General features: G+C 37.5%; 1 protein-coding gene across 2 annotated transcripts in view; it reads left to right on the forward strand.

Annotated features, from left to right (window-relative positions):
• The window catches only part of HS2ST1 (heparan sulfate 2-O-sulfotransferase 1), a gene marked incomplete at both ends in the record, with an annotated part of 188,501 nt that extends 166,984 nt beyond the window's left edge, over positions 1-21,517 (forward strand). Inside the window, 4 exons of one of the 2 annotated variants that reach the window (XM_079697448.1) lie at positions 5,427-5,565; positions 17,607-17,704; positions 19,885-20,042; positions 21,288-21,517. In XM_079697448.1, the coding sequence (XP_079553574.1) occupies positions 5,427-5,565; positions 17,607-17,704; positions 19,885-20,042; positions 21,288-21,517 (625 nt within the window). The remainder of the gene's footprint in view (positions 1-5,426; positions 5,566-17,606; positions 17,705-19,884; positions 20,043-21,287) is intronic. The other variant, XM_079697449.1, reaches the window with a different exon arrangement.
• Positions 21,518-22,113: the final 596 nt, after the last annotated feature.

Below are 22,113 nucleotides of genomic sequence, written 5' to 3' on the forward strand. Positions count from 1 at the left end.
GCATGTATCAGTAGTTAGTTCCTTACTGAGTAGTAAGGATGGAGGCACCACCATCCTTACTGTCCTTCTACCAGTTCCTGGATACTTGGGTTGTTTCCAGCTTTTGGTGATTATGAATAAAGTTGTCAGAACATTTGCATACAGGTTTTGTGTGGACACAATGTCTTCATTTCTCTTGGGGAGAACCTAGAAGTGGGATTGCTGGATTGTATGGTAGCTCTGTAAGACACGGCTATGCTGTTTTCCCAAGTGGCTTTATTATTTTGCAGTCTCACCAAAAGTGCACGAGAGTTCCAGTTGCTGTGTATCCTTATCAGCCTTTGGTATTGTTGGACCACAGTCCCCCCTTTTTAAAATTTGGGCCACTTTAATAGATGAATGCTCTTTTTAAGAGATAAATAATTATTTTAAAAATCTTTTATTCTTAACATCATTATCAGTGGGACCAATAAATACCAACAGGTCATTCACTGTTTTTGAAACAAGACAATGGGAACTTACCACTAGAAGGATTTGAAGCTTTCTATGAACACTTTAGGGATAAGAGAGTCCAGAATAAATATGTACAGTCCTCCCTTGTTATTTGCAGGTTCCGCATCCACAGATTCATCCAACCACAGGTTGACTGTATAAGATATCTTTGTTCCCCCTGTGAGACTGCTGATTAACTAGAAGTGTTAAATCTGGTATGAAGCAGAAATCTCAAAGTGTTAATGCTTCCCAAAGGCTATTCAGCCCTCCTTCAGCTTCATCATCTTCCATTTAGGCTTTGTCTAGCCAGTTGACAAGGTTCCTTTCAAAAGTTCTGAGTGTGCACTTGTTCTTTTAGCTATTCTTGCTGTTCATTCATCTATCTAGGCTATACAGAGTGTGGGTGTAAGGAAATGTGCCTGGTTTGTCTCTGTTGCTGTCGTACATGTATACTGACATGGCAAGAATAAGGTTTCTTACCAACCTGCTGCTCAGAGTATATCTTTTCCCTTTTGATCGCCATATAGCATTGCAGATTCCTACCAAATCTGCTGTTCTCTTCCTAGGAAGATTATGTTCTAATGGGTCAATGATAGTTTAGTTTCCTGGAGGGAAAATGGCTTTTCTAACTCTTCCATCTGAGCCCTCCTGAGGAACAGCTCAGATGACTGACCAGGGTTAAAGCTGGAGTCTGCAACTACAGAACGTATTTTTCCACTGGTACAAAACTACCCGTTTGGCAAAAGTTTTAAACATACAAACTTAAGAGGATGCTTGTTTCCTAACTAGCTGAGCTGAATGGCCTGATGCTCTTTTTTTTTTTTTTTTTTTTTTTGCGGTACGCGGGCCTCTCACTGTTGTGGCCTCTCCCGTTGCGGAGCACAGGCTCTGGATGCGCAGGCTCAGCGGCCATGGCTCACGGGCCCAGCCGCTCCGCGGCATATGGGATCCTCCCAGACCGGGGCACGAACCCGTATCCCCTGCATCAGCAGGCGGACTCTCAACCACTGCGCCACCAGGGAGGCCCCTGATGCTCTTTTATCAGGCCTATTTTCAGTTATAATTCCTTGCCTTTATGTCTATACAGCCATACCCTAACTTATAAATAATAGTTCTTATCCATTTTCAGAATAAGTTCACATAGGTTATCTCATTAAAATCATGTTTCATACATATAAGCACCACCCAAAGCCATGCCCCAGAAAGTCATTTCCCAGACAGCAGGAAGAGTTTTGTCAAGTGCCATATCCCCCTTTCACTTCTACTTGGTAAGAATTGCTATCTGTTCCACATGTCAGGGACTAGCAGAAAGCAAAAAAGAAGAGGCATTGGTAGGAGATGTTCCGGGACGAGGTAATTCCCAAGGGAATAGTTCACGTGGATCAGTGGCTAATAATGGAGATGATAAAGGAGGTTCCCAGGGAATCCCACAGTCTTAAGAATGGAGTCATTGCCCCACTGCCCTGTGCTTCCCCCTTTTAGATTCCTCTTACAAGACTCAGCTCTAGCAGTTAAGGTAGCAACTATGTATCCCTGATACCTCCCTACCTACCCTCTTCTCACTAGTGGGTGCACTGTCCCACAAAAAGGCTTTTTTTTTTTTTTTTGCGGTACGCAGGCCTCTCACTGTTGTGGCCTCTCCCGTTGCGGAGCACAGGCTCCGGACGCGCAGGCCCAGCGGCCATGGCTCACGGACCCAGCCACTCCGCGGCATGTGGGATCCTCCCGGACCGGGGCACGAACCCGTGTCCCCTGCATCAGCAGGCGGACTGTCAACCACTGCGCCACCAGGGAAGCCCCAGAAAGGCTTTTGTAAGTGGCCAATTAACAACGGTCTATTCAACCTAATTTTAATATCCAACACCTATGTTTCTGACACCTTACTGAACACTAGTGATAAAACCAAGAACAAGAGAGAAACAATCCTCTGCCCTCATGGAGCTTCTACCCTGATACCTAATTTAACAGTGCCGTATATTTGCAACAATACTGTTTCTTCCATTAAAAATTTGTGAAATTTTTTACTGAATTGTTGGTTTTATAGGTTTATGAGTTGTTCAGTGAAAAAAAAATGTCCCAAGTTCTAATAAACCAACTCACAAATTTAATATAATAATGTTTTACCAAAAAGTTCTGTGTAGTTGTCAGTATTTCCATATGTACAAAGGATTTTAGTGACTTAGACTTACACTTACTTAATGGTGAGAAAAGGACTAGAATTCAGGAGAGTTGACCCCTTTTTACACACAAAGCAATTTTATAGAATACAGCCTGTTTGTAAGTTAGGACTTCCTGTTCAGTTAATTTACAATAATTCAGAAGCTAAAAGAATCGAGTTATATCCAGGCACCTGCTCTTTTCTCTCCTGTGGTCTCTTTTCACTACTCATTTGCTTAAGCATTTAGTATAAAACATTTATAGAATGCCTGCTGTGTGTAAGACATTTATTGTAACAGGCAGAAGTAAGGGGAAAATGTGAAACTAGTTAGGTTAGCTGTGTGCTTTTTAGTGCCTTTGAAAAAATATTTTAGTAAGAAGGGAAATTTGTTATAAGCAGTTAGCTAAATTGAGGGTTTCTGTGGACAGACGAGTGAACATATCAAGATTGTCAAGAGAATAAGCAACTTTACTGAGTCATACAACTTAAGCTTACTTTTCTCATTTCTCACTGTGATTCCCAGTTTTAGAGAGATTGCTGATATTTTTTTAATCTTTCAAATAGTACTAACCAGCGGGCAAGTATTTATGTATACCAGGCCCTGTGAAATATATAAAGGAAGTGTGAAGCACTGTGCCTACCCTGAGGTGGCTTATAATGCTATTGGGGAGGAAAGACTTACAAGAGAAACACTAGCAGGACAAGCCAAGAGTAAAACTGCCTGATAGCAATAGCTCCTGGGTGCAGGTGTCAAATGAAAGCAGATAGTACTGTATGCTGGAGTCATCAGAAAGACTTCCTAGACTTCACAAGATTTTGTTATTGCCTGCTTCAGTTTATTCCAAAACAACAGCCAATAACCTTTTATCCCCCAGCTTTATTGACACATAATTGACATATAACATGGTGTAAGTTTACATCACATCACGATGTGATGATTTGCTATACACACCTATTGTGAGATGTTTACCACAGTAAGGTTAGTTAACACATCCTCACCTCACATGAGTACCATTTTGTTGTTGCTGCTGTCGTGATGAGAACATTTAAAACCTACTGACATAGCAACTTTCAAGTATACAGTGTGTACAGTATTGTTCATTATAGTCACCATGCTGTACATCAGATTCCATATCGTGACACTTCTCTGCTGACTCAGGAAGGCCTCCCTCCTGATACTTAACATGCTCTACAAGGCCCACGTGATCTGCACGTCCTCTACCACCACCCCCATCTCTCCACTCCCATTCTCTGTTACTGTCCCCTTCCTGATTCTGCTGCAGCCAGATTGACCTCCTTGCTGGTCCTCACAAATGCCTGGCACTTAGCTGCTTTGGGGCCTTCATACTTCGAAGTCTTATCTTCCTGGAATACTTTCTCCTAGACATCTACATGGCTCTCTTCTCATCACATAATAATAGTGCTGCCTCCCTGGAAAACCCTGTTTTGAATTGTACTCTCCCCACTTCTCCCTATTGCATGCACTGCATCATTTCTCTCCTTAGTATTTTTACCATCTAATATATTTACTTATTTATTGGTTTATGTTCTGTCTCTCCCAAGGAGAATGTTAACTCCAGAAGGACGAGGAATTTTGTCCTTTTTTTTCACTGCTGTTTTCCTAATATTAGAATAGTTCCTGGCATATATTGGATACACAAAAAGGTACTTTTTGAATGAATGCATGTAATAGAAAGAATAGGAAAATGAGAAAGGCATTCTAGTTAAGGAAGACAGAATGAGCAAAGGCATGTAAGGAGAAATAGGAGTTGTTGGGAAGCAGAAGAGGTGGGCCTAACTGTAACAGATAGATGTTTCTTGTTTGAGGAGAGTTGAAAATAAAGTTACAGAAGTAAGGTGGAACCCAAGACATAAGGCAAGCAGATATTAACAACCAAACAAAGGAGTTTGGGTTTGAAGTCAACGTAAACAGTAGGGGTATTTCAGGTTGCTAAGAAGAGTGATCTAATAAATGAGGAAATATCAGTTGAGAATTGGTATGAAGGTAGACTGAAAGGGAGAGAGACTGGATGCAAGAAAACCAATTCTTATTATAAAACCATCAATTATTGCAGTAATCCAAGCAAGAGGCCTACAAAGAGGGCAGTTGTGACAAGAAAGGAAGTGAGGAAGACAGGTCAAATCTCTGAGAAAGCCTACAAAAGAAAAAATCAGAAGGACTTGGTAACCGTGCTAAAGAAGAATAAAGGAGAGCAGGATAACACTAAGGTTTAAGGCTGGGATAAGTGAGGATATTAGAACAGGGATCAGCTAGACAATTCTAGGATCTGCAAGGGTGGCTAAAGTATACTCCTTCTGTGTTCCTCCAACTCTCTATCATTCCCTAAGGAAATAATGCTGAAGACTTAATGTTTTTCACTTCTATCTTGTCTTTAAAATTAGCGTCACAGAAGTTAGGCTCAAATGATCGTGCTTGTGTGGACTTCTGCTGTATCCATTGACAATGTTTATCTAGTTTGGTGGGTCAGAAGTGAGAAATCATTGCTATGTGAAATTGAAATGCTTTACGTAATTCTTGCTAGTAAAATTTAAAATTATTTGTCACTCAATTTTCCCTTCTCTCCTTTATCTTCAGCTGTAATTTTAAAATTCTTATTTCTTATTTACTTTATTGTAATATAATCTTAAAATATTTTCTAATCTCCACATACTGTATTTTATTTAAATTAACTCATGTTTTTTACCATATAGAATTAATACCTCAAACTTCAATTTCAGGACACCCCAAACAGAATGAAAGGGTTGATTTCACCTTCTAAATTTTTCTCTATTTCAGATTTGGTGTGAAGAAGAAGCCAATTTACATTAATGTCATAAGGGATCCTATTGAGAGGCTAGTTTCTTACTATTACTTTCTGAGATTTGGAGATGATTATAGACCAGGGTTAAGAAGACGAAAACAAGGGGACAAAAAGGTAATATTTTAGTTTTAGAATTTTTATAAAGATAATTGTTTATGAAATGCAATGAACAGTGAATGCTTTTAAAATTTATTAATGATTATAAATATATTCCTTGCTTATTGTGGAAAATTTCAAAAGAACCCAAAAGTATGAAGAAGTAAAAATAAAACTACTTTGTAGTTGATATTTTGGAGTATATATAATATTTTGTCCTTTTAAAAAATATTTTACTTTTGTTCTGGAGGTGAATATTTGTTTTATTATAGCCCTATTAATAATTTTCTATGAGATCACTATAATAATTCATTAGTATGATATATTTGTGTACATAGTTTGGTTCTCTTAATCTTGATGATGGCAGTTTACGTTGATTTGTGATCATCTGTTTAGGGACACTATTTTGTTAAAGCAGCTTATTTTTTCAGGCAAGATGAGAATAATAGCTTAACAGGGTTCTTACTTAGCAGGTTCAGATTTGAGTTGTCTTCTATTTAAGTGCGTCCTCCAGAGTAGCCCCAGACTTGTTTTTCTAAGAAACCAAACTTTGTCACTTTTCTGGTGGAATACCTTTACCAGGACCTCATTGCTCACAGGATTGCCCAAGGCACAGGAGACGCAGTCTGACATAGCCTGAGACCTCCTTCTCCTGCCTCATTTTCCCCTCAGGCACCTAGTGCATCACTGGGTGCTTTACCTGAAATGTCACCGTCCTCCAAACTTATTACTTCATACTTTTTGCACACGTGTTGTTCCCTATATTTAGAATGTCTCTCCTTCACTCTGAAAACTCTTTGTTCACCTTTAATATCCAGCTCAAATGTTACCTCTTTCATAAAGTCTTTTCTGGCAGTGAGCCATGTCCCTTTCAAAGTTCCCAGAGCACTCCATTCAAATCGCTATTTTTAAAATATTTATTTTGTGGTACTTGAATTATTTGTTTACATATATGTCTACTCCAAAAGGCTGTGAACGTCCTGAAGCAGGCGCTATATTTCCTTCACCTTTGTCTCCTCCATATCTGGTACGAGTACGGTACCTAGTTCATCTGTAAGCATTCAGCAAATGGCTCAGTGAGGGAATTCTGCACCTTTTAAACCAAAAGTGTTGCATAGTGTTGATGCTAGATACTTGATGTATTATAGTAATTAACACCCAACAATTAATCTTTTTCTAAGTTGGATGTGCCCTCTGTCACATGAGAAGGCAATGGTCCTGTTGTTTTATTTACCTGTTTATGTTTTCTAGAAATTGCTGTTTTTTTCCTTAGTCTCAAGGCTTTAGACAGAAGGTACTGATCCAAACAGTACCCTTTTTTTTAGCGTCTACTCATCTCTTAGTATTATATAATCTTCTAGAAAAAATATATATAATTATATTATTATGGAGAGTCTGTAAAATTTTGTAAAATCTGTAATATAATGCTTTTGTGACCTAGTACTTTAAAATTTATTGTTAGTTATTTCTAAATTCACTTCAATGCTAACTACTTTCTTTTTTAATTTTAGCCCTATCATTTATACTAGCTCTTATTCAGTAATTCTTAGTATCCATCTCCCTCCTTCAGCTAAAGGAATGTTAGTGTTGGTAAGGAAAAGATTCACAGTCACGTAGGTTCCTACATCTGTCACGTCACGTCAGCCCTGGATACCGTGGTTTTGTGGTTGCTATCCTATATAGTTTAGGGAAATAGGTAAAAATAATACTTAATATAACAACAATAATAGCTCACATCTATTGAGTGCTTCTTGTTTATCAAGCTCTGTTTTAAGTCACATATTATGTATTTTTTCAGGTGGCCTGTACAACAATTTTATGGGATAGTTGCTGTTGTTGTGTCCATTTTACAGATAAGGAAACTAGGGCACAGAAAGGTTAAGTACCTTGCCCAGTGTTATACTACCAGTAAATGGTGGTGCAGGAATTTAAACCCAAGCACTCCAATTCCAGAGCTCACAGTCTTAACCTCTCTATACCCTTGAAAAAGGAGGGAGGGAAAGCAACATGTCACTCGATATTTTTGTATGAGAGATGTTCCAAAGTTGTATATTCAATGCTCACAGAAAAACCCAGGCAGATATTTTAACATAGTCTCCCTTTCATCTTTGAAAGCTTTAGGTAGGTATGCCCTCTCCGGCCAGGAGATTTAACCATTCTTCACCCTAATGATGATAGGGTGATTGGTTTGTTTTTTTTATGTCATTATAAAGTACATATTAATACACCTGTTTATTTAGATGTAATATTAGTAACATCAGCAAAATACTATTGTGTTACCTTAATTCTCATGAGGACAGGGCCATCTTCAAATGCTTTATCAAAGTAAAGAATTACTTTGTTTTGTGATAGGCAAAATAGACCTTTTCAGTCTTGAAACATATTGAAACACACGTTTTTAATAATTTGGTTCGTTTCTCATGACATAAATGTTGGTAACATTCTGGCACCTAATAAGTTAAATAAGGTTGTTATATTGCAAATAATTCCATAATATCTTTAACTGGCAAGAATTTTCTTTAATAAACTCATAATCTGTAAAGTTGGTAAGACTTCATGGCATATAACATTTTGGAAGATGGCAGGGTATTTGAAGATAACAGGGATAAAAAAGTGGCTATGATGATGCAGGGAATACCTGGCAAAGACTAAGCCTGGAAATACCTTACAATGGCTTCATTTCCAATTTCTGGTTACACTGTCAATAATTTCAAAGCCATTTTAGTCATATGTATATGCCTGTGATAGCTTTCAGTTGATCTTGTAAGGAACATAAGCTTTGTTTTATTTGGGAGATTTCAAATACTCTGTTTTTCAAACTTTATACCTAGAGTTTTGCGTAATTTAATCTCTGTCCCAGTACCTGGAAAATAGGGATATTTAGTAATCCAAAGGTCAGCATTCAAGAACTACAATATATAAATCAGTGGTTCTCAAACTTTTTAGTCTCAGAACTCCTTTTACTCTTTTTATTGAGGACTGCCAAGGAGCTTTTATCTATGTGGGTTATATCTATTTCTGTTAATATTTACCAATATCAGTAAATTTGCCAATTGACTGAGAAAAATTTAAAATAGTAACTAATTTAATAGTAACAGTAGGAGACCATAATATGGTAACATAAATAATATATTTTAATGCAAATAACCATTTTCAGAAAAAGGTATAAATAGTGGCATTTTACATTTTTACAAATTTTTTAAACACCTGATTTAATATAATATAGACAGCTGGATTTTCATATCTGTTGCTGAATCAGTCTATTTAATACATTCTTTTGGTGAAGTGTATGAATAAAATTCAGCTTTACACAGATATGTAACTAGAAAAGGCAGTATTTTAATAGCCTTTTCAGAAAATTGTGGAAATTCTTCTTCAATATTACACTAAAACTTAACTAGTAGTAGTTTCTTAAAGTTATTGAAGTGTGGAATCTGAAACCATAGCAGTTAACCTTTTATGTTCTGTTGCATTAAAATCCACTGATATATTTTATACTTTGAATGGATTTTTTAACCAAGCATAATTTTTTAACCTCATGTATTGGTCATTTGGAACACATTAGTTCACTGAGTTATGTGGATCTTCCAAGTGTTGGCACATTTTATTATACAATATCAAAAATTCACATTCGTTAATGTCACCACTTATCTCATCAGAAAAGTCTTTAAGTATTGGGAAACTGTCAGGCTTATGGTGACAGATGAAGTAAAAATAAATTTAAATTTTTATATTTTTTAGTTTGAAAGCTTAGCTTTTATCACTGGCACCCACAGGATTTCTCCACCTTGACACTATTGTTGCTTTTGGCCAGAGAATTCCTTGTTGTGAGGGCTGCCTACACATTGTAGGATGTTTAGCAGCATCTCTGACCTCTACCTAGTAGCATCTCCCCTAAACCCCCCAGGTGTGAGAACGAAGAAGTTCTCCAAACATTGCCAGATGTCACCTGGGGGTCAAAACAGCGCCAGTTGAGAACCGCTGGGCTACTAAGACTGTCAGTTATTTTCTTTCAAGTGGCAGGCCCACTTTGTTCATTTTGAGAAAACATTAACCAAATACCCAAGTTTGAATAGTTTGTCTCTCAGGCCTTCTTTCAGCATAGGCCTTCTTATAGCTTCCAAATAACTACACCTATAATTCTCATCACTCACATTTTCTAAATATGTAAATATTTATCTTATGAATACTTCAGTTTTGTACTATCCTATAGATTATTAAGCATTTTTATTAATTATTGTTTTATTAGCAGAACACCAAGGGGGTTATACTTATGGAAAGAGTGTATAGTTACATGCTGTAAATAACAATCTAAAGGAGAATCAGTTTTTGCTTAAGAAATACTCATTGATCTCAGAGATCACAATTCCTACCCCAATTTGCTTTTCGTATTTCTTACTCTAAACTAACTAGACTTATTGACAGCTGTAGGAATTATAATGAATTCAGAATATTATACCTAAAAATATGTATTAGTTTATAAAAGATATTAATGAGGTTAGAAGAATTCCATACTTAGCCACTACCTGATCCTACTACTGGCTTACAAAATACTGCTTCAGTAGTCCTTTGCAATTCATAATCCCCTGACTGTGGTTTGCTTATGGAACATGGATTTTACACAAAAGCATTTGAGAACTTATTACTGTTTGCTTAGAAAGTGTTTTATATGTAAAAAGCACCACAGGAAAGCAATATATATCTTTGCAGTTCATATTTAAAGGTTTGATAACTCTTTGTTGTAGACCAGTTTCTTTATCTCAGTAAAAGGTACAATCCAGAGTCAGCCTTGACCTGTCATCTTCCCAGGCTTCTGATCAAACTACTATATATCTGGTTCCTTTCACCAAAAGAGAGAAAATGGAAAGAAAAGTTCGTTGTAATGAAGTTGAAGAAAGAGATGATGAGTTCAAATTGGACATTATTTTTAGTCATGTATAAGCAGATGGAAATATCCACTAGAAATGTATTTGTGTCTCAAGAAATAAATCTGAACTTAATCATAGATTTGGGAGTCATCAGAATTAGGTGGGAGTTGAAACAAGGGATTGAATGAAATTGCACTTGGGAGACATATAGAGTATGAAGAGAGGACCAAACGAAAAAGGAAGAAGAAGAAGAGGGGGTGCAAATATGTAGCTCTGGGGAATGACAACATTTAAAGGGTAGGCAAAGGGAGGGAAGCACACCAAGAAGACTGAGGTTGGAGAATCAGAAGACAAACCTGGCGAGTCCTTGAAATGCATGGAAAAATAATTTCAATCACGAAGAGGTTAGTGAATTGAGAATTTAAAACTTTCCCTTAGACTTGTCAATGGGGAGGTCAGAGAAGGTGTTTATGTGGAATCCAAAGGGTTGAGGAGTAACCGTGAGAAGTTAAGACTGAGAGGAAAGACTACTCTTGAGATAGAAGTTTGGCTTTGAAGGGAGCAAAAAACATGAGAAATGTTTTACTAAAGAAGACAGATACTTGGGCATATTAATATACCTGAAGAGAGCAAGGGGTGATGATGGAAGAAACTGGAGGAAAATTGGTGAAGCAGGGTCTCAGAAGGGAGTGAGAAAGGGTATTTAAGGATAGGAGGAAATACTTTTTTACAGATGAGGGCAGTAGGGGCTGCAGATGCAGATAAGCTTTTATCTGAGCAGGAACCAAGGGAGCTCACTCTCAGCTTCAGTTTTCTGTATAAAATATGAAGCAAGGTCATTTGTAGAAAAGGGTTTGAATGTAAATATCATTGCCATCACTATCAAGCATCAAATTTTGTTTATTTTAACCTACAATTCTAGGAATTAAATATTTAAACTAATAATCTAAATAGTCTAAAGAATATTTTGATATTTCCTGTTTTTAAAAACATTTGTATGTAGTTCACAAAAAATTGCTCTTTCTAAGCATAGATGGTGTTTAAGTGAAAAAGCTGATCATAACTTTTTGTTTCTCTGGTGTACTGAACTGAGTTTTGTTTTTGCTTTTTATTTTAAGAAGAAATTTTATAAGAGAAAAACATTTATTTATAGAAAATTCTATTTCTGAAATGTGGTCAGAATGTTTAGGAGAAGGTGAATAGAAGTTAGCAAATGAGTGGGAAAGTTCTGGTGGGCAGCACTTGATTGACAATCGTCTTCTGTGCTGTGAGTAGAGAAGCCCAAGGGCTGATGTCACTGTTGGAGTCAGTGGAGAAGTTCATCTTGATTAAGACGCCAGTGGATTGATTCATTGAGCTGTATGCGGTCAAGATGGTATTGAGTTTCATTAACTTGATTTCACTCACTAGGAAATGCTTGGTTTACTTTATGCATCACATATTTATAGAGAAAAAGAGGGACTTCCCTGGTGGCGCAGTGGTTAAGAATCCGCCTGCCAATGCAGAGGACACGGGTTTGAGCCCTGGTCCAGGAAGTTCCCACATGCTGCTGAGCAGCTAAGCCCATGCACCACAACTACTGAGCCTGCGCTCTAGAGCCCGTGAGCCACAACTACTGAGCCCGTGTGCCACAACTTCTGAGCTTGTGTGCCACAACTACTGAAGCCCTTGAGCCTAGAGCCTGTGCTCTGCAACAAGAGAAGCCACCGTGATGAGAGAAGCCCGCGCACCACAATGAAGAGTAACCCCTGCTTGCTGCAACTAGAGAAGGCCCGCACGCAGCAACAAAGACCAAACGCAGCCAAAAATAATAATAAATAAATAAAATAATAAAGTATGAAAAAAATTTTTAAAAAGGAGAATTTCTGTTTTACATTAAGATCTAGCACACACATGTATGTTTGCCAATTTTTGATTATTTGTATTTGTTTTTTTTTTTCTTTACATCTTCCTTGCTATGGCCTATCTTTGGGTTGTTTCTTTTAAGTTGATAGGAGTGAAACACCTCTGCCAAATGATAAGAAGGAACTATAAAGGAGGCAAAACCCAAACTATTTTTCCACTTTTATATTATCTAATAAAATGTTTGGTAGGTGAATTAGGGTAGATGCTTCTGAAACAAAGAAATTAAAATGCTTAGGTAGATTTTTTCTGTCATACATAAAAGCCTAAAGGTGAGGGGCGCAGGATTTTAGAGCAGCTTTGCTGCACACAGTCATTCAGGGAGCTGGGTTCCTGCCATATGGTTACTCTGCTACCATTCAGGGGCTTGCCCTTGTGTGCTCGGTTTAATTTGGGTCACCACGACATCTGCCTTCCAGCTCATGGGAAGGAAGGAAGTTAGAGGCCCACCAGTTTCCTTTTAACCAAGTGACCCAGAACTTGCTCACATCACTTTTGCCCCCAGTCTCCTGGCAAGAACTTAGTCATATGGCCATACCTAACTGCAAGAGAGGCTAAACTCTATGACTGTGGAAGAAGGGAAGAAGGGATTTTGGTGGTAACTCTTATACTGCCAGAGTAGGCTAGCAGATTTTAAACTACTGGCCAAAAATAAACTTGAAGATTATCTACAGATTTTGTTTGAAATACTAAAATACTTTTAGTATTTTAGAACACAGGAAGAAGGAGTTGGCTAACTAGAGAACTTGGGTCAAAATAGCCATCCTGCATGCTTATTCATTAACCAGTTTTAATTCCAATAGTGGATATTTAAATTTCCAAATTTTTCCATATAGTGACTCTATGGAAACTTTTAATACTGCAGCCTCTTTCAATGTCCTATTTTCTTATTGGGTTGGCCAAAAAGTTCCTTTGGTTTTTAAGTAAAAATATTAGACACATTTTTCGTTTTCACTGAGAACTTTATTGAACAACGTATTCACCATTTTATTCCACTACCTTCTGCCATTTTTCAGGCAACTTCATAATTCCATCTTTCCAAAACTTTTTAAAGAACCATTCTAGGTGCCTTTTACAGTCTTCCAGGGAATTGAAATTTTTTGCATTAAGAGAATTTTGTAAACACCGGAATAAATGGGAATCCAAAGGTGCAATGTGTGGTGAATACGGTGGGTGAATCAGAACTTCCCAGCCAAGCTGTAACAGTTTTTTGCCTGGTCATCCAAGAAACATGTGGCCTTGCCATATTCTGATGGAAGATTATGTGTCTTCTGTTGACTAATTCCAGACGCTTTTCGTCGAGTGCTGCTTTCAGTTGGTCTAATTGGGAGCAGTACTTGTTGGACTTAATTGTTTGGTGTTCCGAAAGGAGCTCATAATAGAGGACTCCCTTCCATCCCACCATATACACATCACCTTCTTTAGATGAAGACCGGCCTTTGGTGAGGTTGGTGGTGGTTCATTTCACTTGCTGCACGATCTCTTCCGTTCCATATTATTGTACAGTATTCACTTTTCATCGCCCATCACAATTTGTTTTAAAGACAGAACATTTTCTTTACGTTTAAGTACCGAATAGCATGAGAAAATATAGTCAAGAAGGTTTTTTTTCGCTTAACTTATGTGGAACCCTAACATCAAAGCGATTCACATAACCAAGCTGGTGCAAATGATTTTCAGCGCTTGATTAGGATATTTTGAGTATGTCGGCTATCTCCCGCGTGGTATAACCTTGATTGTTCTCAATTAATGTCTCGATTTGATCACTATCAACTTCAACTGGTCTACCTGACCGTGGAGCACTGTCCAGCGAGAAATCTCCAGCACAAAACTTCGCAAACCACTTTGGACACATTCGATCAGTCACAGCACCTTCTCCATACACTGCACAAATCTTTTCTTGCGTTTCAGTTGTGTTTTTACCTTTCTTGAAATAATAAAGCATAATATGCTGAAAATGTTGCTTTTTTTCTTCCATCTTCAATATTAAAATGACTACACAAAAATTCACCAATTTTGATGTTTTTTAAAAATGCATGCTGATACGACAGCTGTCACAGTACAATTTAACAAAATTGTTTTGAATGAAGTTAAAGACAACTAAGCACTACTAGAGCCATCTTATGGAAAAAAACGAACAAACCTTTTGGCCAACCCAATACATTTAAGCAAAATCTTTTTAATGTCTTTGAATCTTACACGCACACATACACACACACAGTGGTGGTACAGTTTATGAGTTCACTCACAATCACCTTAGTAATTCATTTCTTTTTCATCTGATACTCTATTCAGATGGAGGTATAATGAAGCAGAGCACCTCTTCTGAACTTCAGAAGCACTGTACTGTGATTTAGGATTTGTTTGAAATTGAGTAGGCGTGAAATCAGAAACCTTCTGATATATCACCACTGGGTTTATTGGAACCTGAGATACGGTAGAGGTAGATACATAGGTTGTTTTCTTTTTATGAGCTGCAAGGTGGCATAAATGATAATAAAACCACTTTTTAGAAAGTGACTTAGACCAGCAAATCTAAATCAGACCATCTAGTAAATTTCAGACATACTGTAATGGCCATTGCAATGGGGTGGATTGAGTGTTAAGTGTAAACTGAGATGTTTTCACTTAAAAAAATAGATAGATTGATATGGATGTGTGTGTGTGTGTATATATATTGGGGGGTGGGGGGGAAATCCTAAGAGAATTTGAGACAACTCTAAGGAACTGTCAAAATGCTTCATGAAAAAATTTTACTGCCCCTGTCTTCATCTCAACTAGAATTGTACCTTTAATGCTCATGCAAAATCTCAGAAGTGCGGTCTTTCCAGCCATTTACAAATATTGATTATGCAAACAATTGATATAACAATGTATTGTATGCTCTGGAGGACACAATGATTGTGCAAACAGTTGGTATAGCAATATATTGTATGCTGTGGAGGACACAAATGCATACTATACTGCATGATCCCTACAATAAGTGTTTTCTATAGTTCAGGAGAGAACATAATACAATTTATTTTCTGAAGTACATGAAGCAAGTTGTATAAATAACATACCTGGGTCCTAAGAGCTGACTATTACAAGGCAGTATTTAATTCATTTCTATGAGTTTTAAAAAAATGAGTGACTTTAGGCCAGAGTAGTCATTGGAAAGCTAGTCTTCATGTAAACTAGATTGGTGGAGGGAAGCACTTTCAGAGGAAGAAAATGTAGTCAGCAAAATATATGGATTTGCAGGTACATATGACATGCTTGAGAAACTGTAAAACAGGTTAACCTGGTAAAGATGGAAGTTATACATGGAGATAAGGCTAGACTTGCACACTGAGGTCAGATTATGAAGCATTCTTTAAAGCCAGGATAAAGAGTTTGTATTTCTCTTTTTAAAAAGATATTGGAAGCTATTGAAGTTTTCTGAGTAGAGGATGTTAGAAGTGACTACTTAGACTAATCTGGTAGTCTAAGAGCAGATTGAAGGAAGGGAGGGAAGGGAGCCCAATTAGGAAGTGATTGTAAGAATGGAAACATGACATGGTAAGATCCTGATGGAAGTAAGATTGGGAAAAAAAAAAGATGCATTGGAAAGACATTACCTCAAGGATGTTAAGTGAGGGAGAGGAAAAATAAAGAAATGTTCTGAGATCTTGAGTCTGAATTACAAGGGGCAATGTCATCCTATTGCCAGAAATATTGAATATGAGGTAATACTGGAAATTCAAATGAAAAGGCATACTAGGTATCAGAAGATAGGTAAGAGGTGATGGATCTGGGGGTACAGATTTGGAAGTCTTTTGCCTAGAAATTATAAATGAAGCCAAGGAAGTGTGAATAAGCTAAGGAAGGGAGTGGGTAAAGAGAAGACAGCTGAGTTTCCATACTTGGTAGAAGGACCAAAACATGCCTTAAAAGAAGATAGTGATAGTACATTCAGAAAGGCACAGAGAACCAACAAAAAGCCAAAAAGGGGAGTGTTCAAAGAAATAGACAACGCTGTGGAGGTCAAGGAGAACAAGAACCAACAAAACATTGTATTTGAATATTAGGGAGGAGAGGTGGGGAGAGAAAGACAGACGTAGACACATCCCATTTATTGAGTGCCTACAGTGAACCACTCTTTGTGGTAGATTCTTTTATATCCATGATTTTATTTTTTCCTCAAAGTAAGATTATGTCTTCCTTTTTCAGATGAGGAAACTAACACAGAACTTACGTTTTTCTGGGTTCAAGATTCAAACCCAAGTCATAAATCTTTTTTCTATATCATGGTGCAGGTCATCTGTAAAAGAAATGGGCAAATCAATTGTGGACTGCAGTTTGCTGTTGCCTCTTAAATGTTGCCAGAATAAAGATAATTATTCCACTATACCTCTAGCCATAGTCAGATCTAAGGGTTTGGGGTCCTATTCTTACTAGATTTTTGGTTGAAAGGGACCTTTGAATTTATCTAATTTTATAGATTAGAAAGTGAGGTTTGGAGGCCATAAAGACTTACTCAAGATAGGGTCACACCTGGTTCTAGAAACTCAGGAGTCTGGACTCTGGATGCGTTCTCTTTCTACTTTTATGTACCCCCTCTTCTCAGAAATAACAGGTGGTATTTATAGATGTCTACTCCAACAGCCTGAGCTCTTAAGTTTGTTCTCTGCCATCTTAATATCATTTCAAATAGATAACACCTACTGTAAAAATGCCTGTGACAGACAGTAAGTACTAAAGAAAGTGAAGTTGATTTAATTTTAGATCCATAACCTGTGAGTCTCTTTCCCTTTTAATTAATTTAGTTAGATGCATTTGGAGAGGAGGGCATGCAAGTCATAAGTATCCAGGGTCACTTTTGCTTTGTACAATGATTTTTTTGTTTGTTTTAATGAGAAAAGGGGAAAAGACTTAAGTGTAGTCCTACCTTATATTCTTTTCAAATAATTGTTTCACAAAGAGTATCTTTAACCTTGTTTTTATTTAATTTACTTCAGTAAGGGGATAGAAAATATAAATACACAAATTCAACATAAACCAGTACTTAATTTCAAGGATAAGTTGTTATCTGGGGGATGTTCCATTCATATAGTAAAAGAATCTTATAAACACTGGTATAAAACAAAGATGAGAGAACAACCCATGTTTGACTTTGCTCAGTATCTCAAGTATGTTTTTGTAACCTATCACTTTAATTCACTACTCGCCCCATCCACTGCCATTTATTTAATAACTTACCACATTAAGATATTTGGTAGGTGAGACTCGGGTTTATGGCTCACATGTGCTGCTTTGTCTTTTTTCCAGACCTTTGATGAATGTGTAGCTGAGGGCGGCTCAGACTGTGCTCCAGAGAAGCTTTGGCTTCAAATCCCATTCTTCTGTGGCCACAGCTCGGAATGCTGGTAGGGAGATAAAGCTAGCTTCAATCAGTAATCTATTTATTATCTCTATAATCTGTATTTCACAAGGGTGAGGGCTAGGTGTAAGGAAGTTCGTGAAAGACCAGACCAAAAATAACATGTAATTAAGTAATACCTAGTTTTTAGTTACCTTTAAGTGCATTGAAAGATTCTTCATGTAAAACATGCTTGCAATGATTTCTCAGATGCTGGTTTTTAAATTTTTTTGTTTTTGGTGTTATGTGTCTTGCTATGTTCTAACAGTGGTCTTAATTAGAGGTCAGGGGTCCTTTCATAAACCTCATTTTCTCCTAAGCTTATTGTTTGAGCCATCCATTTTAGATCAAGAAGAGGCTTAGTGGGTAAATTATTCACCTGGATTTCCTGTTACACTGATATGACTTTGAGAGAAGCCAAGGTAAAATAAAGATATTTTATCTTTAATAGAGTTCATTTCCTCAGAATGTGCTGAGTTTTCAGTTTAAAAAAATAATGGTACGTATTTGTTCTAATCAATCATTTTAATAGGAAAAGTAGAGAAAAACAGGAACACATTCAAAGTTAGTATCTTCCTTAAAACCATGAGCGATATAAGGAATGCCTTCTGTTCTTTCCATCATTATTTGAGATATAGTATTAGATTACTGTGAACCTTAAGGTCCTACTTAATAGATTATATCAACGCATAGTACAGTTGACCCTTTGAACAGCACAGGTTTGAACTTCGCGGGTCCACTTACATGCAGATTTTTTAAAATAAATATGTATTACAGTACTACATGATCCGTGGTTGGCTGAATCCTCGGATGTGGAGCTGGGGATATGGCGGGCTGACTGTAAAGTTATATGCAGATTTTCAAGTGGGGAATGGGGGATCGGGTCTGGTTGGCACCCCTAGATGCTCGTGTTGTTCAAAGGTCAACTGTAATAACGTAAGAATTGGAAGCTTAGAAAGAATGTCTTCTCAATTTTTGATCATTTCCTTACAACAGGGATCAGTAGATTACAACCCGGACACCAAATTTGGCCCATCACCTGCTTTTATAAATAGTTTTATTGGAAGACAACCACATCTATTTATTTACTTATTGTCTGTAGCTGTTTTCACACTGCAAGAGCAGAGTTAAGTAACCAAGTGACCAAGACTATATGACCTGCAGACCCATCTCCGGCTTTACTCTCTGGCTCTTTAGAGGAAAGGTTGCCACCCCTACCTTAGAGCAGTAGAGAGTATATCTCTCCATTGGGCATTACTGAGGAGATTTTAATCACACTTCTTTAGTATGCCTCCTCGATTCATAGAACTGGGAGGCACCTGAGAAATCAACTCATTTGCTTCCCCAGCTTCCCACCGCCCACGCCAGCTTTTTCATGGCTGAGAAAACAAGCTCAGAAAGGTGAAGTCATCAGCTCAATATCACACTGCTTAAAGGCAGAGCTTGGCATTAGGGTTAGGGAATGTCAGTGCTAAAAAGAACCCAAAGGCATAGTTTATTTAGGGCCAAATCTCTATTAACAGTCATTAGCTAAAAACGTGAAAAATAAAAATAAAAGATTCTTAGCAGAACCATTTCTTATCCTATTTCTCTTTTTAAGAAATATCAGAAAAACCTAAACTCATAAATTAAATGAAGATAATCGCTACACAAAATTCCTTAGAACTTCCTAGAGAGCTCTTAAAAATGAACGAAGTTTAGAGTACAGTTGACCCTGGAACAAGGCGGGGGTTAATCCCGGTATAATTTATAGTTGGTCCTTTGTATCCACGATTCCTTCGATCTGCGGATTCAACCAACCATGGTCCATGTAGTGCTGTAGTATCTACTATTGAAAGATATTTGTGCAGGTCAAGCCCATGTTGTTCAAGGGACAGCTGTAGTTAACAAAAATTAAATGCACTCATACTAAATCAGATGGGAGGATATGTATACACATTTCTTAACTGTTCAAATTAAGTGTCCTCTACTAAAATCTGAGTTAGCCCTGCATAGTTGAGCAGAAACTGGGGACAGAGGCAAAGGAAATTAGAAACAGGTGTACCTCCCAAAGGACATTAATAAAAGGGCATTAAGGCTTTGGATGGACATGTGTTTATCTGTTTTTTCCATAATATACAGTGTCAAAGGCATCAAAAGTATTTAGCAGATTTCACAACCAATTTTTATTCCTTTTTTTGGTTTTAGGAATGTAGGAAGCAGGTGGGCTATGGATCAAGCCAAATATAACCTAGTTAATGAGTACTTTCTGGTGGGAGTTACTGAAGAGCTTGAAGATTTTATCATGTTATTGGAGGCAGCTTTGCCCCGGTTCTTCAGGGGTGCTACAGAGCTCTATCGTACAGGTATATAAGGATGGGTTTCTTTTTCAAGCTGTCCTTAACTTTGTTTGCCACTTGCAAAATATGTGTGATTTGAAGTTTGTTGAATAAAACTCCAGAAAGGCAGGTACGTTGTCTGTTTCTCCTCACCATTTTCAATACAAAACAGTACATGGCACACAGATGGTATTCATTAAATATTTTTTAATGAATAAACATGCACGAGATTATAATTAAAAGGCATTGTAGGTATAGTGGAAAGATACAAACTACAGGGCCAGCCTTAGAAATGTGTGATATTCAGTAATGCCAGCCATACATTCCACCCTTTAGACATGTCTAGTGCTATTTAGGTAGGGGTAGGATGGGGAGACTGAGTCACATTGATAATGATCCTGTGCTATGTCACAGTGCTCCTAAAAAAATGCTTCAGCAGCCGTGACAGTATTACATATCTGAAAGTGACCGTGCTGGTCCAATCTAATTCTGATTTTTTTTTTTTTTCTGTTCTTTGGTAAGATACAATCAGAGGAACTCTTTTCCTGGAGTGTGCATGTGCCCTAGCTTTTAACACATAGGTAGGTATAGAGAATAGGTTATGATAAATCAGCACTAAGTTTGAAAATAGGTATTTTTTCATGTCTTTAAAAACAAACTAGTCAGAGCACCAAGCATTTGAAAATACAGCATGTAAGGTGACAGCCTACACTTTACCAAGTGGCCATTCTTACTTTTTTTTAAAATAAATTTATTTATTTTTGGCTGCATTGGGTCTTCGTTGCTGTGCGCGGGCTTTCTCTAGTTGCAGCGAGCGGTGGCTGCTCTTCGTTGCGGTGCACGGGCTTCTCATTGCAGTGGATTCTCTTGTTGCGGAGCACGGGCTCTAGATGCGCGGGCTTCAGTAGTTGTGGAGCATGGGCTTAGTTGCTCTGCAGCATGTGGGATCTTCCCGGACCAGGGCTCGAACTTGTGTCCCCTCCACTGGCAGGCAGATTCCCAACCACTGCGCCACCAGGGAAGTCCACGATTCTTACTTTTATTATTTGACATCTCATTAAGTCTTTAACAAGGGTAAGGATTTGCATTACAAAGGAATAAATCACAGTTCTAGTATGATTAGGGCACTGTTTTTGCCTGAATGATATTAATACAAAACAATTATGCTCTTCCATGTGTCATATTAACTTAAACCATCTCTTCAAATAAACAGGCATTGATCTTTTGTGTGTTCTCAGAATTTATTTACCTTTTCTCTTTTTCCTTTGTAAGTAGGAAAGAAATCTCATCTTAGGAAAACCACAGAGAAGAAACTCCCTACTAAACAAACTATTGCAAAACTACAGCAATCTGACATTTGGAAAATGGAGAATGAGTTCTATGAGTTTGCACTAGAGCAGTTCCAATTCATCAGAGCCCATGCTGTACGAGAAAAAGATGGAGACCTCTACATCCTTGCACAGAACTTTTTCTATGAAAAGATTTACCCTAAATCGAACTGAGTACAAGGTGTGGCAGTTAGATTCTTGAACTACAACTTTGACCCTGTCTTCACCTTAGTTCTCAGCTCCACAACTTGGATTGCTGATGGGTGTGTAAGATAATTTGTATTGAACTGAGTTAGGATACAGATAGTGACGTCAAGGAAGTAGATTCTGGCTGATATGTCAGTGGTCTAGGAAGTTTAAGTTTCAGCCTTTTTTTTTTTTTTCTGGTTAAATTTTGGTGGGAGTTATAACCTCCTGCCTGGACAAAAGCTACACATCACCTAAAATAAACACATAGCAGGTCTAATTGAAGGCTAAATAATGAAATACAATTTCAGAAAAAGTTCTGATACTCTGTTTTTGATAAAGCATTTTTTTTTCAACTAACCATGAATGAAGATGCATCCATTTGCTACTTCCACCTTCACCTGGAGGCTTGGGTTATACACCTCTACTGGATAGTGTTATTAACTGTTTGGCAGTGTGTACTTTGTTTTTGTGAATCACGTCCCATGAAATTTATTGAAATGTTTGGTCACATTTGCTAAGACTGTATCTGCTGTAGTTGGAACTGCCCATATTTATGTAGGTCATTTTAATTTTCTTAAAAA

Source organism: Hyperoodon ampullatus, assembly GCF_949752795.1.
Source record: "Hyperoodon ampullatus genome assembly, chromosome: 2".
NCBI classification, from domain to species: Eukaryota; Metazoa; Chordata; class Mammalia; order Artiodactyla; family Ziphiidae; genus Hyperoodon; species Hyperoodon ampullatus.